At 42.3% G+C, this 18,566-nt stretch overlaps 1 protein-coding gene across 7 annotated transcripts in view; it reads right to left on the bottom strand.

The window, feature by feature from the left end:
- vac14 (vac14 homolog (S. cerevisiae)) overlaps nucleotides 1-18,566 on the bottom strand; it is a 449,264-nt gene that overhangs the window by 209,083 nt on the left and 221,615 nt on the right. For all 7 annotated transcript variants that reach the window (XM_041191735.1, XM_041191734.1, XM_041191731.1 and 4 more), the window contains exon 14: nucleotides 2,937-3,090. In XM_041191735.1, the coding sequence (XP_041047669.1) occupies nucleotides 2,937-3,090 (154 nt within the window). The remainder of the gene's footprint in view (nucleotides 1-2,936; nucleotides 3,091-18,566) is intronic.

Raw genomic sequence — 18,566 nt, forward strand, 5'->3', positions numbered from 1 at the left:
AAATAGTTTCTCTTCATTGACTCTATTAATTCTTTTAATTATCATAAGCATCTAAATAAACATCTTGATCTCAATTAGATCATCCTTAATCTTCCAGACTCAAGGGAATATAAGCAAGTTCTGACAGTCCTGGTATTATTCCGGTGAAGAGGGAATTATGGATGTCAGAGGTCCAAATTTCAGCCCTGCTTTTTTTAATGCTGTGGCATATGTCATTTCCTATCAAGTGGGCATTCAAATGACTTCTCTCCTTGCTTCCAACACTACTAGTGTCAACCACTGTATGGGGAAGATACAACGCTGTGAGCAGGGGACTCTTTACCCTGGCAAAAGCCTGGCATCTGTTTGCTGCCTCCCTGCTGTCTGACAACATGGCTGGGATAGGGGGATGAAGTTGCTGCCACCTTCTGACCAAATGGCCACAGGGATGAGCCCACCAATCTAATGGACAGCATGAAGACTTTCCACTCCAAGCAATCACTGGCAGCTTAAAGGGGTATATAACTTCCACATTTACTCTACTGTGATTCCTTATATTCAAGACTATACCTCCTATAGACTCAACCTATATTTTAAAATTCTAAGTCAGATACCCATGCATGCTGAAATATATGAACCACAATTAGCCTCCTTTGCAAGATGGCAGATAAATCTGTGGTTTTGCACTTCTTTAGGACATTCTAGTCCATAGCTAATACATACAGAATCAAACAGCACAGGATGAGGCCATTCAGTCTATTGTACCTTTGCCAGGTCTTTGGAAGAACAATCCAATTAGTCACTAAAATAAAAGGAAAATACTGTGGTATCTCTGGTCACTTGTTCTAACATGGCCTTACATAACAGTGTCAATTTTTTAAAAATTCATTCATGGGATGTGGGTGTCTCTGGCTAGGCCAGCATTTATTGACCATCCCTAATTGCCCTTGAGAAGGTGGAGCTGAGCTGCCTTCTTGAATACTGCAGTCAATGTGGTGTAGGTGTACCCACAGTGCTGTTAGGGAAGGAGTTCCAGGGTTTTGACCCAGTGACAGTAAAGGAACAATGATACATTTCCAAGTCAGGATGGTGATTGGCTTGTGGAGGGCACGTTCCAGGCAGTGTTGTTCCAATGTGCCTGCTGCCCTTATCCTTCTAGATGGTAGCAGTTGTGGGTTTGGAATGTGCTGTCTAAGGAGCCTTGGTGAGTTCCTATAGTGCATCTTGTAGATGGTACACACTGCTGCCATTGTACGTCAGTGGTAGAGGGATTGAATGTTTGTCGATTGGGTGCCAATCAAGTGGGCTGCTTTGTCCTGGATGGTGTCAAGTTTCTTGAGTGTTGTTGGAGCTGCACTCATCCGGGCAAGTGGAGAGTATTCCATCACACTCATGATTTGTGCCTTGTCGATGGCGGACAGGTTTAGGGGAGTCAGGTGGTGAGTTACTTGCCACAGGATTCCTAGCATATGACCTGCTCTTGTAGCCACAATATTTATATGGCTAGTCCAGTACAGTTTCTGGTCAATGGTAACCCCCAGAATGTTGATAGTGGGTGATTCAGTGATGGTAATGCCATTGAATGTCAAGGGGTGATGGTTAGATTCTCTCTTGTTGGAGATGGTCATTGCCTAACACTTGTGTGGCACAAATGTTACTTGCTCCTGGATATTGTCCAGGACTTGCTGCATTTATACATTAACTGCTTCAGTATCTGAAGAGTCGCAAATGGTGAACATTGTACAATCAGCAAACATCTCCACTTCTGACCTTATGATGGAAGGCAGGTCATTGATGAAGCAGCTGAAGATGGTTGGGACTATGACACTACCCTGAGGAAGTTCTGCAGTGATGTCCTGAAACTGAGGTGATGCCACACTCTATCAAATGCTGCTGATGGTCCACAATGCCTCATGGCTGCGCATTCTTTAGTTGCTAGATCTATTTGAAATCTATCCCATTTAGCACAGTGGTAGTGCCACACACCACAATGAAGGGTATCCTCAATGTGAAGACGCGGCTTTTGGCTCCACAAGAGTGCGGTGGTTGCTCCTACCGATGCCGTCATGGACAAATGCATCTGCGGCAGGCAGGTTGGTGAGGATGAGGTCAAGTATGTTTTTCCCTCTTGTTGGTTCCCTCACCACCTGCTGCAGACCCAATCTAGCAGCTATGTCCTTTAGGACTCGGCCAGCTTGGTCTGTGGTGGTGCTACCAACCACTCAATGATTGACCTTGCAGTCCCGCACCCAGAATACATTCTGTGCCCTTGCCACCCTCAGCGTTTCCTCCAAGCAGTGTTCAACATGGAGGAGTGCTGATTCATCAGCTATGGGGAGGCAGTATGTGGTAATCAGCAGGAGGTTTACTTGCCCATGTTTGACCTGATGCCATGAGACTTCATGGAGTCCAGTGTCGATGTTGAGTACTCCCAGAGCAACTCCCTCCCAACTATATACCACTGTGCCACCACCTCTGCTGGGTCTATCCTGCCAGTGAGAACAGGACATACCCAGAGATGGTGATGGTGGCGTCAGGGACATTAATTGTAAGGTATGACTCTGTGAGCATGACTATGTCATGCTGTTACTTGACTAATCTGTGAGGCAGCTCTCCCAGTTTAGGCACAAGCCCCCTGATGTTAGTAAGGAGGATTTTGCAGGGCTGAGTTTGCTGTTGTCAGTTTGCCTGATAGCTCTCCTGTGAAGCACCTTGGGATGTTTTACCACATTAAAGGTGCTATATAAATTTATGTTGCTGCCTTTTGAAAACTGGATGGATAAATGGTCTTGAAATTACAAATGTCTGGATGAAGTTTCATACAACTAGTGCAACATTTTCATTAAAAGACATTCCCTTTGCCACCTTACCTTGAGTGGGCAGCTAAGTGCCCAGGTTCCTGAGCTAACTTTATATGGTTTAGGAGCATTATAGATACTGACCAATTTGGTACTTACTGGAAGAGCTCAATGGTGTCGAGGAAGAAAAAGGAATGTGTAGCTCCGATTGGCTACTTTGGGTGCTGATGCTCTCAGACGAATCCTGTCCTTCTGTCTGCCCTGCTGGAGAGGAAGCAATTTCTGCCAGCACCTCCAAGTCTTTCAATATCACCTGGAATCACAAATCAATGTTTCCCTTAAGAAACAACAGAAGAAAACAGTGAAATATATTCCAACATTGCTTCACAGCTCCAGTATCATCTTGGCCCAATTCTTTAGGGGAAGAGGGAGAAGGGAAACAAAGCATTACAGACCTCTAACCATGACTAAGAATGCATCAGACTAATATTCTTGGAGTGGTTATATAAGAGTACAAGTTGTATCAAGCATTTAAGTAGCATTCATCTGTTATCTGATATGTGGACAGACAGGACTTTGGAGAAAGCATTCATCTATTCACTCTTCCTTTTCAGAGCACAGCAGCTCATGCTAGAGTATAGTTCCAGGGTGCCTGGCTGCAAAGTCTGCTGAGATCAGGACAGGCTGGGGATAGAACAAGGTTCCTGTTGGTCTCAGTAGTCCAGTTACACATTCCCTTTGCCAAACGAGCCAGTGGTAAAGCACCTGAGTTTGTTTTGAGCAGTTTTTGATGACAGACATTAGGCTCCTGCAGTTAAAACATTTTCTCAATATAGTACTTCACCATCACATTCCAAGCTGGGTTTTATTTCAGCACAAACTGCAGGTTAACAAAAGGTCCTTCATCGAAGTTGAGACATGAACAGATTCAACTATTACAAGAAACACATGGATAGCCCTGATTATAGCCCTACAACATATGAAAATGATTAACTATACAGGTCTTCTGATTTAAGCTGTAGATATAACCAAAGTTCTTTTACTGGTTCTGAAGGGGGAAACCCATAGAACCACAGAAAATCTAAAACACAGAAAGAGGCCATTCAGCCTACTGTGCCTGCACCAGCCGAAAAATAAAATTAAAAAAAATTTAGCTGCCCATTTTAATCCCACCTTCCAGCAACTGGTCTGTAGCCTTGCAGGTTACAGCACTTTAGGTGAGATCCAGGTGCCTTTTAAATGAGTTGAAGGTTTCTGCCTCCACCACCAAACCAGGCAGTGAATTCCAAACACCCACCACCCTTTGGGTGAAGAGGTTTTTCCTCTTGTCTCCTCTAATCCTTCTACCAGTCACCTTAAATCTGTGCTCCCTGGTAATTGACCTCTCTGCTAGGGGAAACCAGGCATCCCTATTTACTCTATCTCTGCCCCTCATAACCTTGTACATCTCAATCAGGTCACCCGTCAGCCTCCTCAGTTCCAAGAAAAACAACCCCAGCCTGTCCAACCTTTCTTCATAGCGGCAATTTTCAAGCCCTGACAACATTCTTATCAATCTCCTCTGTAATCTCTCCAGAGCAATTATGTCCTTCCTGTAATGTGATGACCAGAACTGTACATAAAATTCCAGCTGTGGCCTCACCAGCATTTCATACAACTCCATCATTACATTCCTGCTTCTGTATTCTATACCCTGTCCAATAAAGGAAAACATTCCATGTGCTTTCTTTACCACCTAATCCACCTGTCCTGCCACCTTCAGGGACCTGTGAACATGCACACCAAGATATCTCACTTCTTCTACCCCTCCCAATATCCTCCCATTTATTGTGTATTCCCTAGCTGTGTTTGCCCTCCCCAAATGCATTATCTCACACTTCTCTGGATTGAATTCCATCTGCCACTTTTCTGCCCGCTCAACCAAACCATTGATATCATTCTGAAGACAACAGCAATCCTTTTCACTATCAACTACATGGCCAATTTTTTGTGTCATCTGCAAATTTTCCAATCATGCCTCCCACATTTAAGTTCAAATCATTAATATATACAACAAACAGCAAGAGGCCCAACATAGCCCTGTGGAACACCACTGGAAACCATTTTCTATTCACAAAAACATCCATCAACCATTACTCTGTTTCATGTCACTGAACCAATTTTTGATCCAACATGCCACATTCCCCTGTATCCCTTGAGCTTTTACTTTTCTGACCAGTCTGCCATGTGGGACCTTGTCAAATGCCTTACTAAAATTCATGTAGACAACACCCACTGTAGTACCGTCATCAATCCTCCTTGTTACTTCCTCAAAAAATTCAATTAAATTATTAATACACGACCTTCCCTAACAAAACCATTCTGACTATCCCTGATTAATCCGTTTCTTTCAAAGTGATGGTTTACCTTTCTCAGAATTGATTCTAAAAATTTGCCCATCACAGAAGTCAGGCTGACCAGTCTATAATTATTTGGTCTATCCCTTGCACCCTTTCTAAATAATGGTACAACGTTTGCAGAAACAAAAGCCTGGGGAATACAAAATTAAAGGCATAAATTAGTGATTTCCCTGGCAACTTTGTGTCTCAACCAGGTTGCTCACAGCTTTGGTATCATATTCAAACCCATGATAAGCTTCTGATCACAGTTAGATTGTGCCATCACTAAGAATGCCTAGTTCTACCTGTGTAGCACTGTCAGCCTCCACCTGCCTCAGCCCATGTGATGCTAAATCCCTCATCCATGCCTTTGTTACTTTGACACTTATCTATTCTAATGCACTCCTGGCCCCACCCACGTTTCACTCTCTGTAAACTTGAGGCCATCCAAAACTCTGCTGCGCATGTCTCCATCATCCCTCTGCTCGCTAAACGACAGTGTCTCCTGGTTAAGCAACAACTGGATTTTAAAATACACAACCTTGCTTGCAAATCCCTTCACAGCCTTTTTTGTTAATTCTTCCATGGGATGTGGGTGTCCTGGCTAGGCCAGCATTTACTACCCATCCCTAACTGCACTTCAGGAGGTGGTGAGCTGCAGTCCTTGTGGCGTAGGGACACCCACAGTGCTGTTAGAGAGGCAGTTCCAGGATTTTGATCCTGTTACAGTAAAGGAACAGTGATATAATTCGATGTCAGGGTGGTGTATGGCTTGGAGGGGAACCTGTAGGTGGTGATACTACTGATACTACACCGAATAGTACTGAACATTGTGCAATCACCAGCAAATATCCCCCAATTCTGACCTTATGATGAAGTGAAAGTCATTGATGAAACAGCTGAAGATGGTTTAGCCAAGGACACCAACTTGAGGAACTCCTTCAGTGATGTCCTGGGACTGAGATGATTTTACCAGCAACAACCACAACCACCTTCCTTTGTACTAGGTATGACTCCCCTGATTTCCATTAATTTCAAGTTTGCCAGGGCTTCTTGATGCCACACTCAGTTAAATGCTGCCTTGATGTCAAGGGCAATCACTTTCACCTCACCTCTGGAATTCAGCTCTTTTTCCCATGTTGGGACCTAGGCTGTAATGAGGTCAGGAGCCGAGTGGCCCTGGAGGAATCCAAACTGAGCACCAGCAAGCAGGTTATTGATGTGTAAATGCCGTTTGATACACTGTCGGTGACAACCTCTGTCACTTTGCTGATGATCGAGAGGAGGCTAATGGGACAGTAATTGGCCAGTTTGGATTTGTTCTGTTTTTTGTAAACAGGACACACTCAGGCAATTTTCCACATTGCCAGGTAGATGCCAGTGCTGTAGCTGTACTGGAATAGCTTGGTCAGGGGCAGAGCTAGTTCATGAACACAAGTCTTCAGTACTATTGTCCAGATGCTGTCAGAGCTTATAGTCTTTGCAGTTTCTTTGCCCTCCTCATCTCTGTAATCTCCTCCAGCTACACATCGCTCTGAGACAGCTGTGCTCCTCTAATTTTAGCCTGTTGAGCATCACTGATTTTAATTGCTCCACCATTTATGGCTGTGCCCTCTGCTGCCAAGGTCCGAAGTTTTGGAATTTCCTCTGTAAACACCTCCCATTCCTTCCTCCTCTCTCTCTCCTCCTTTAAGTTCTTAAAGCCTACTTCTTTGACCAAGCTTTTGGTCATGTGCTATAATATGTTGATGTGGCTTGGTGTCAAATTTTGTTTTGTAATGCTCCTGAAGTGCCTTCGGACAATACAAATTATTGTTGTTCAGCAAGATCCAGGGGTACCATTCCCTCAGAAAACCGTTTACAATTATATTCACAATTACTGCTGTACTGCATTTTAAAACCATTCATATCTCACACTGAGTGCATTTTTAATCTTCAAAGACTGTAAAAACAAGCTTTGTTTGAGTTTTCATCAGACCTTCACCACCAAAGGTCACTTTACCATATCCAATGCCAATTTCTCAGCTTCTAGAAGTCCTTACAACTAATACCATGCTTTGCTTCTTGCCCAACAAAGGTCAAACCAACACCATTCTTCCCCTCTCCTCCATCCCATGTAAAACTGGCACTATTCTTCACTATTCCCTTCATTCCCACAAGTAATGCTAGCATCCTCTCACCTTCCTTCACCTCTGACTGTGCTAGAGTCTCCTTTGCTCCCACCTACAGCACCACTCTCAATTTTGATTCCTCACTGAATTTAACTCCATTTTACTTTGATCAATATAATAATGTCAATCTTGGTGTTGCTGCTCAGTTGCACCATAAGTAAAAGTCAACGAACACCATCTTCAAAACCTTGCAATTTAAGTCAACTATAACACACCATGCCCAGGGAACTTAAAAATGTGAAGTATAATTTCCATCTCATAATGATGAAAGAGCTAGCTTGGTTCCCTCTGGTGGTCGTCTCATTGCAGAAGAGAGACATTTGTTGATCTAGGCTTAAAGCACTCAACAAAACCATAGGTGTTTATAGCTCAACAGATAACCATTTAGGCTATCATGCCTGTGCCAGCTCTTTGCTAAAGCAATCCAAACAATTCTACTTCTCCACTCTCTCGCCATAGCCTTTTACCATCATCCATTTGAAACATTTACATCAAATAAATTCAATTCTGATAGGACTCAAACCCATCACCTCTGGGTTATTAGACCAGTACAACTGCACTACTATAATCTCAATTAACCTTGGCAGGCATTTAAGTGCAGTGCCGAGGGAGCAGTGTAAAGTCACAGGTGCCATCTTTTGGATTAGATGTTAAACTGAGATTTGTTTGCCTATTCCTGAGTTTCAGATAGAAAAGTATGATCCCACGGCATTATACCGCCAACAGCAAGGGCTTCTCTTGCAGTCGCAGTCAATATTCTGCCCCAAACAACTGAACGTGAATAGGTGATTGATCTTTCATCCTTGCTGGACTTTGTTGGGACAGAGTAAGCTGCTGGATTTGCTTACACAACTAAGTCTGCATTTCAACATGACAAACAGCATGTCATGATTAAGAAATGTGAGAAGGTAAGGCACTAACTAGTCTTCAATGATATTTCAGCTTAACCGTTATAGCTAACTGCATTCTCACATACTTTCTCTTTAGTGCCAATTGTCAGCTGTGGCTCAGTTGATAGCACTCTTGCCTCCAAATTATAAGGTTGTAAATTGAAGTCCTGCTCCAGCACAAGAATCTAGGCTGACACTCCAGTGCAATACTGAAGGAGTGCCACACTGTTGGAAGTACTGTTCTTTTGGGTAATAAACTGAGGCCTGTCAGGTAGACATAGAAGCACTATTTTGAAGACCGTAGGAGTTTCTCCCCAGTGTTCTGACCAATACTTATTCCTCAATCAACATCACAAAAACTGACTGGCTAGCCACAATCACATAGCTGCTTGTAGGACATTGTTGTGCACAAATTGGTTACCAGGTTTCCTCCAACAGCAAATACACATCAAAAGTACTTTATTAGCTGAAAAGTACTCTGGTACACCCTCAGGTCATGAAAGGCACTATATAAATGCAAGTCTTTCCTTCAACTCCTTCCATTAGATACCACAACGTGCACACTATATCATGAACTCAAAGAAAATGGACTGTTAATAATAAATTACAACTCTGTGCGACAATGGAAAAAATGATTGCGAAGGTGTGTTCCCTCTCTTTCACAAAAAGGCAGCCAAATCCAGGTTTGCATAAAGTAAACAAATATTCCATGCTTCTACTTCACTGCCAAATCCTGAATAAACTTCAACACCAGTCCACTTACTGAATATTCCTGTTTTTAAAAAAATATTCATTTTATTTTGGGTTTTGCTGACAAGGCCAGCCTTTATTGCCCACCTCTAATTGCCCTTGAGAAGGTGATGAGTCACCTTTTTGACAAATGAGTCATTTCAGAAGGCAGTTATAATTGTGGGTCTGGAGTCAAATATAAAGGTAAGGGCGGATAATTTTCTTCCCTGGAGGAAACCAGATAAGTTTATATAACAATCTGGTAATTTAGTGGTCACCATTACTGATACAAGCTTTTTATTCCAGATTTATTTAGTTAACCAAATTTAAATTTATCAGATGCAGTGGCAGGATTTGAACTCACGACTCTGGTTTGTTAATCCATGCCTCTGCATTACTAGTCCTAAAGCATTATGCTGCCATTCCCTAATAATTTATTGTTCCAGGTGACGTGGGTGAGATGATTACAGAAGCTGAGGAGTTTTCAAAATAAGGCAAGCTGTTACAGAAGTTGCCTTGAGTACTCTCGCCCACACTGTCTGCCTCACAGTACCATCGTCTACTTAATTAGTCACAATAAAACAAATCATTCGTTCTGTCATTTTTACAGTCAGATCTATTTGATGTAGACGAAGAGGGTAATGAAATAGCATTTTAACAACTGTTAAACCGCCCAGCAATCTGCACACTCTTCATCTATAATTCTCATACATTAACCATTGACACCGAACAGAAGGAGTCTCATTTTGTGCCCCCCCCCCCACCCCCCCCCGCATCCAGATTCCACCCTCCCAGTCCCAAAAACATCCAACTACATCTTTTCTATCAAAGGATTTAGTCCTCAAAGGACCCCTAGTGGCAGCTCTGTTTGTTCGTTACAAAGCCATTTTCTTCTATGTTTTAAATTCAGAGCAGGCACATTACATTGTAGTCGATTCAGAACCAATGAAAGCTCCATGCAGCTTGCCTTGAATGTGGTTTTATTTGACCAAATAATGAGAGATAGTATCCCTTCTAAACAAAAAAGAACCTCAAATCAAAGTGTGAGATTTAACAACTTCCAGTAACCTAGGATTTCAACTTGATAAATCAAAGGGTCATGAACACACAACTCTTCTGGAGTCATACAGACTCGAAACATTAACTCTGTCTTTTTCTCCACAGATGCCGTCAGGCCTGCTGAGCTTTTCCAGCAATTTTTGTTTCAGATTTCCAGCATCCGCAGTATTTTGCTTTGATCTGTCATGAACACAAGGTTGCCAGCATTAAACCTCCTCCTATGTCATTGGTCAGAGCTTGTGATGCTTTCTGTCTCTACTTTCAGCAGAGCATTTGCTAGACTAGGTTTCCATGGGATGTTCTATACCATGGTACATAAAGCATGTGAAAAAGGCAGGGTTGGTGTAACCACTAGGCAACAAGGGTGGGGTGGGGGCGGGAGGGGCACATTGGCAAGAAACTGAACTGAAGCTACATAGAGCTTTAAAATGATACTCCCTGGGCACTCTGTGGAAAGTTGCTTATATCATTTTAAAGCTCTATGTAATTTTAGTTCAGTCACTCTGGAATTTTCTGAAGAAGGCAGCAGCCAATCCAAAGAATGGTTGTGAGAGTAGGACTGAAGGGCATGCAGAACTTTTATCCATGCGTAAAATACAGTTAATTTCTATTATCTGGCATGTACGGGGACTGTGTGATGCCGCTAGTTAATCAAAAATGCCAGTTACCTAAGAGCTGTGTGTTCTCAACCAATCAGAAAGCTCCTTGATGATCTCGTGGAGATTCAGGTGCTGGTCTAGTGAGCGACACCAAGGAAACTACTGCAGAACAGTGGGAGGCTAAGACTGGAGTGAGGGCAGGCCGCGGATAACAACTACCTGAGAGTTTGACAATTTTTTAGCACTTGAGAGAGTGGGACAATTTTACTGTATTCATCTTCAAAATCAATACTGCTCCGCCATTCAATATGATCATGGCTGATCTTCTATCTCAACGCCATACTCCCGCTCTCTCCCCATACCCCTCGATACCTTTAGAGTGTAAAAATCTATCTATTTCCTTCTTAAATATATTGAGACTTGGCCTCCACAGCCTTCTGTGGTAGAGAGTTCCACAGGTTCACCCCCTTTGAGTGAAGAAGTTTCTTCTCATCTCAGTCCAAATGCACCATCAGCTTGAACACTGGTGTCAATAAGCACACTGCAAGCTAAAACATAGGAAAGCAAGTTATGAAGAGGACATATGGCGGCTACAAAAAGATATAGACAGGTTAAGTGAATGGGCAAAGATCTGGCAAATGGAGTATAATGGAGTATAATGTGGAAAAATGTGAATTGCCCATTTTGGCAGGAAGGATAAAAGAGAAGCATATTATCTAAATGGTGAGAGGTTGCAGAGCTCTGAGACACAGAGGGGTCTGGGTATCTTAGTGCATGAATTGCAAAAGGCTAGTATGCAGGTACAGCAAGTAATTAGCAAAGCTAGTAGAACATTATCATTTATTGAGAGATGAATTGAATTCAAATGTAGGGAGGTTATGCTTCAGTTATAAACAGCACTAGTGAGACCACATTTGGAGTACGGTGTACAGTATTGTTCACCTTATTTAAGGAAGAATGCGTTGGAAGCAGTTCATAGAAGGTTTACCAGACTAATACCTGGAATGGGCTGATTGTCTTACGAGGAAAGGTTGGACAGACTAGGCTTGTTTCTGCTGGAGTTTAGAAGAGTGAGAGGCGACTTGATTGAAACAGAATGATTCTGAGGGGTCTTGACAGGGTGGATGTGGAGAGGATGTTTCTATTTGTGGGTGAATCTAGAAATGGAGTCACTGTTTAAAAATAAGGGGTTGCTCATTTAAAACAGAGATGAGGTGAATTTTTTTCTCTCACAGGGTTGTGAGTCTTAGGAACTCAATACCTGAAAAGGCAATGGAAGCAGTCTTTGAATATTTTTAAGGCAGAGGTAGATAGATTCCTGGTAAGCAAAGGGGTGATGGCTTAACGGGGTAAGCGGGATGCAGATTTGAGGTTACTATCAGATCATCCATGGCCTTATTGAATGGCAGAGCAGGCTTGAGGGGCCAAATGGCCCGCTCCTGCTCCTTGTTTGTATGTTCCTAGGTTCGTACAGGGCAAAAATCCTTGGCTAACTTGGGAAAAGATGTTCTGGGAAATTCTGGGACGATCTCTGAATGCAATTAAGCAAATTCCAGAAGGTTGCTACAACTGATTGTACAAGCCATGTGGCTCTGCCTACAAAATTGAACTGTTTTTCAACTCTTCAACGAAAACATTAGCCGAACAGTTGTTTCAGAAGCCAATAGCTCTAAACTAAATATCAAGTAATTCTATACCTAATAATTTTGTGCCACTGCCCTTTAGCCTTTCCCTATCCAGCTCAGACAACCTTGAACAGAATCAATTCCTTACACCTTTAATGACCTCAATTATATCCATCAAAGTCGATGCTTTTCCAATGACAAAGGCCCAGTTGCCTGAGCCTTTCCTGATAACTTAAAGCAATGTGACTTTGTGTCTTTCAGGAGGCCTTCCTTTGGACATTCTCCAGCCTCACCATGTGAAAAGACCAAATTGAGTACAGTATCCTGGATAAGGCCACAACAAGGTCTTGTGAAGAGTAACTATAAATTCTACATGGATATGTACGCTAACAACTTTGTTTTCTCTAAATTCTCATGGAACTGATCATGAACCTACAACATCTTGCTGCAAATGTACAGGGCCTTGGTGAGACCACACCTGGAATATTGTGTGCAGTTTTGGTCTCCTTATCTGAGGAAGGATGTACTTGCTATAGAGGGAGTGCAGCGAAGGTTTACCCGACTGATTCCTGGGATGGCGGGACTGACATATGAGGAGAGATTAGGATTATATTCGCTGAAGTTCAGAAGAATGAGGGGGATCTCATAGAGACCTATAAAATTCTAACAGGATTAGACAGGGTAGATGCAGGAAGGATGTTCCCAATTGGGGGGTGGAATCCAGAGCCAGGTGTCACAGTCTGAGGATATGGGGTAGACCATTTAGGACTGAGATGAGGAGAAATTTCTTCACCCAGAAAGTAGTTGAGACCAAAACATTGTATACTTTCAAGAAGGAGTTAGATAGAGCTCTTGGGGCGAAAGGGATCAAAGGGTATGGGAAGAAAGCAGGAGCAGGCTATTGAGTTGGATGATCAGCCATGATCATAATGAATGACAGAGCAGGCTCAAAGGGCTGAATAGCCTACTCCTGCTCCTAGTTTCTATGTTTCTACCAAAGACCTTCTCCTTCATAGCTTAAAGAGGGTAATCCTGCATGGTATACACATGCATATGTGTATGGATAATTGCAGCCATCACATTGCATTAACCCACATTGAAGGACCTCTGCATCTGCACACAGTCTACCACTCAATTATCTGCCACAAAGACATCTGCCTATAATCAGTTATTTGACTGAGCTCAGTGATGGGAGGGTTTAATAAATTAACAATGTTATTAAGTATGCAATCATCTCCAACAGAGTTAGGAAATGGGTACTGTTTTTCCAAGGGGGATGAAATTAAAATGCAATAATACACTTGCACAACCTGACTGTGCACTAACTGTTCCTACAGATTCAAGATGTGTCTGATCACTCCCTCCCTGAATGATTCATACCAGTGGCATACATATCATTAGAACATGTGCCATCTTTACCACAAGGAGGTGCCACTTCATAACAGCAAGATCCAGATGATCAACAAACTCTCTTTTGGACAGCACATTAAATTGAGGCCCTGTCTGCCCTCTCAGGAGGGCATAAAAGATTCCATGACACCACTCAAAGAACAGCAGGAAAGTGCTTCCTAGCGTCCTTCCACCAACATCACCAAAATAATTGACCTTATTGCTGTTTGAAAAAGCTTGTGTGCGAATTGACTGACGTGTTTACCTACATAATAATAGTGACTGCACGTCAAATAGTGCTAATTAGCTGTGAAATGCTTTGGGCCGTCCTGAGGTCTTGAAAGGTTCAATTTAAGTGTTGGAGCTTGCTCTTGCTGCTGGATATTTTGTTAAGAGCAGGTGGGGTGGTGGGAAACAGTGGGAGAGTGAACATGTCACACACTGCTGTGGCAAGGCATTGCTGCTCAGCTGAAGAATGTGTAACCGTAGATATAAAAAGATTCCTCATTAATCGCAAAGGATGTTTGAGCTCCAGACTGTCTTCCTCCAAATTGAAAGAGCAACTGTTTTCACTAAATGAAGGTTAAGTTGAATTGCCACTGTCTTTGACCTTTATTCCTGGGATTGCTCACAGGCTCTTCCGATCACGTAGATTTTGCAGCACAGAAACAGGCCATTCAGCCCAAATGTGCTGATGTTAATGCTTCACTTTACTTCATCTAATCCCATCAATCTATCCCTCTATTCCTTTCTCCCACGTGTACAAATCTAACTTCCCTTCAAATGCATCCAAGCCATTCTCTATTTGCATCAACCACAATATAGTAGCGAGTTTCACATTCTAACCACTCGAGTACAGTAGATGTTTCTCCCGAATTCCTTATTAGATTTATTGGTGACTATTTTATATTTATGGCCCCTAGCTTTGGACTCCCCCACAAGTGGAAACATCTCTATGTCTACCATCATTCCCTTTAAAATTCCATTGTTGTGCACAGCCAGTTTTCTCAACGTGGGGTCCTTTTAAGTTTTTTTGCATGGCCATACATACATGGTATTTACATGGAATTAGGCCCACGTGGCATCTTCAAGGCTGCTGTGCAGCCATACACATGCACAGCTTTCCTTATTGAATCCCTACATACTTTTAAAGACCTCCATTAGGTTACCTCTCATGTCTTTAAGAAAAAATAGCTCCAGTCTTCTCAATCTTTGATAGTTGTAACATTTCCACCCTGGTATCATCCTTACAATCTTTTTTGCACTTTCTCCAGTGCTTCAGTATCCCACTTGTAATTTGAGGTTTCCTTTTGCTTTCTAGCCTTGCCTTATAAAGTTCTCTAAACAAACTCTGCCCAACAAAAGAGCCGAATGACTACCCCACAGGTTGGTTGGGAAACCAGAGATCCTGTGCATGCTGATGGGCCAATGCTCCCCAAAGTGAACAATACTTGGTTTGCAAGTTTGGGAAGATGGTAGGCCTTTAGTAAATAGGTCAATCTGAGCAGCTTCAGTACAAGTCATTGACACTTGAACATCAAAATGATGACTTCAGGCTCCGTTTCAGTGAGTCAGCGATTTTAGCTGGTGGTTTATTAGTTCCATCCATTGGGGCAGATGGGACAGAACACCTGTGTGTTAACAATCTGTGTCTGTATCACATTACGGGATGTAACTTCTCACATGACTGAAGAAACTGAATCAGAAATCAGTCATGCTTTAGAAAGTTCCAAAGACAAAAATGGTTAAATGAAACTTGCGCTGTGCCAACAGCCATGTTTGCCAACTACAGCTAGCTTTGTATGTACATCATTTACTTTGATGGGAAATCAGTATCACAAAACATGCCATGTAGTTAGCATCTATGCTGGATATCACCATTCTCAAAATCAGTTGAGACACCTCAACTAGAACCATAGAACTCTATAAACCCTGATGTATCCAACCATGAGCCCTACACAAATCCTTCATAAAACATTCAGCACAACTGGCAATGTCCCACCAGCAAATCCCTAATAGTGTGCGCATCCTTGACGGACGCCACTAAACATGTGGCTCAATACTGTAAGATATTATGAAAGGTGAATTGTGCCTACAAATGTATTGACCTAAATCTCATGCTCCATACAATAGGATTAAAGATAAACTGAATGCTAGCATTGGTATAAATATACAGAAACGGCTTTTAAAAAAATCCTGTACAACTAAGCCAGCAAATACTGTTTGATTAAGCAGTCATAACAGATTATTGATGTTCAGACGCAGCATTAATTGAGTCACTAGAGAAATACATCAAGGCTGGAAGGTAAATAACACAGTTATAAAGCACACTGCTAAAAACAGATCACATTATCTAATGAAGTGAAGGTTATATACACTTCAGCTAAACGCATCCTCTTGTACTTACTCTGATTCCTCTCAGCAATAAACATCATTTGATAAATGAACTCAATATGAGTTGCAGCCTCAGCAAGACATTTTTATTACTATAAAGTTTGAGGTAACCCAGCTTAGACAAGTCTATGCCTAGTCCAAAGCTTCACTGAGAGGTACTTCAGTGGCAGTGCACAGCAACAGCTCCTCAATTCTAGCCCTTGGTCCACCACATAAAATTACTAGCTTCACCTGATTCCTTGAGGAAGACAAACCTCACTATAAATAAGGTAGTGGGTGTAGCAGAGACACCCTAATTGTCTGCTTTAAGCGACCTGGAGCACATCGTTATCCATTTACTATAAATGCTGTAAGAACTCAAAACATAAGAAATTGAAGGAATAAACCATACAGTCCTTTTAGTCTGCTCTGCCCTTCTCTCTCATCTCTTAGGCAGCCCCTTGTGATTGAGGATGACTTACTTTCACTCCGGTTCGATGGGTTCTGAGATAGCTGATAAGTCCAAAGCATGAAATACAGACCTTGCCACATGCAGGCTAAGTGCTACTTGAAAGGTAGGGCAGATGAGGCATTTGGAGATTTGTGTGCTCTCTCTGTCACCCTAACTTCAGCCCTGCATGCTCCCCATGAAGACTGTCCATGTGCTTCTGTGTGCCTGCCAAAATAAATCTTCTCCACTTTGGCCAGTCACAAGCCAGGGACTCTCATGAGTCGACAGGGATGTGTGACCTCTTCAGGGATACTTTAAGGACTTCCCTGATGGGTTTCCATTGTCCTCTTGGGAGTTTTTGCTGCGACCAAGTTCTGAATAGAACGGTTGCTTTGGAAGTCTGGTGTCAGTCATATGAATGACATGTCCCACCCAGCAAAGCTGGTTTAGTGCCTTGATGCTGGAAATGATGGCTGGAGAGTATGCTGCTATTGGACCGCCTTCCTTGCCACTGAATTTGGGGGATCTTGTGAAGGCACCGCTGGTGGTACTTCTCCAGTGCTTTGAGATGCCTGCTGTATGTTCAAGGCATGTAGGAGGGTGGGGATTTCTGCTGCCCAGTAAACCATAACCCACCTTTCAATACCATCACAACAGATCATTGACCTTAATTCCATTTTCCTGTCCACTCCCCATGCATTGATTCCCTGAGACCAGGAAAAAATGATCTCAGCCTTAAATGTATTCAATAATGGGGAATCTACAATCCACCAGGGTAGAGAATTTCAAAGATTCACAACCCTTGAGGTGAAGAAATTTCTCCTCATCTCAGTCCGAAATGATCAGCCCCTTATCCTGAGACTGTCATCCCTGGGTTCTAGATTCCCCAGCCAGGGGAAGTAACTTCTGTGTCTACCCTATGAAGCCACATCAGAATTTTGTACATTTCAATGGGATCACCTCTCTTTCTTCTGAACTCAAGAGAGTATACGCCCAATTTACTCAAGCTCTCATTGTAGGACAACCCTCTCATCTTTGGGAAGAACCTAGTGAACCTTTGCTACACTGCCTCCAATGCAAACAAATCATTCCTTAAATAAAACTAAACTGCACAAAGTACTCCAGATGCGGTCGCACCAAAGCCCTGTACAACTGTAGCAGGACTTCTTTATGCTTGTACTCCAATCCCCTTACAATAAAGGCCAACATGTCATTTGTCTTGCTAATTGCTTGCTGTATGTTAACACCCAAGTCCTTCTGAACATCAACATTTACAAGTTTCACACCTTATGAAAATATTTTGCTTTTCTATTCTTACTACCAAAGGGAATAACCTCACACTTTATATCCATAAATGCCCACTCACCTTTCTTGTCTATATCATTTTGCAGCTTCTTTGTATCCTCCACACAGCTTACATTTCCACTTGGTTTGTACAGTCAGCAAACTCAGATACATTACCCTTCACCTTTTTGTGTAAGTCATATTAATATAGATTGTAAATAGCTTGAGACCCCAGCACAGATCATTGCAGCACTCCCCTAGTCACATCCTGCCAACTTGAAAATGCCCCATTTATCTCCACTCTGCTTTCTGGCTGTTAACCAAGCTTCTACTCAGGCTAATATATTAGTCCTAACTCCTTGAGCCTTTATCTTGTATATTAACCCTTTGTGTGGCACTTTATCAAATGCCTTTTGGAAATCCAAATATACCACATACACTGGTTCCCCTTTATCTACCCTACTTGTTGCATCCTCAAAAAACTCTAATAAATTTGTCAAATCCGATCTCTGCTTTGTAAAACCATACTGATTTTGTCTGATCATACTATGATTTTCTAATTGCATTGTTAAGATTGCTTAATAATAAGGTTCTAGCATTTTCCCAATGACTGATGTCAGGCTAACTAACCTGTAGTTGTCAATTTTCTCTCTCCCTCCCTCTCTCAAATAGCAGTGTTACTTTTGCTAATCCACTAGGATTGTTCTAGAATCTAGGAAATTTTGGAAAATCATAACCAGCATATCCACTTCTTTTAAAACCCTAGGATGTAAGCCATCAGGTCCTGGAATTTGTCAGATTTTAGTCCCTTCAGTTTCTCCATAACTTGTTCTCTGCTGAT

Source organism: Carcharodon carcharias, chromosome 7, assembly GCF_017639515.1.
Source record: "Carcharodon carcharias isolate sCarCar2 chromosome 7, sCarCar2.pri, whole genome shotgun sequence".
NCBI classification, from domain to species: Eukaryota; Metazoa; Chordata; class Chondrichthyes; order Lamniformes; family Lamnidae; genus Carcharodon; species Carcharodon carcharias.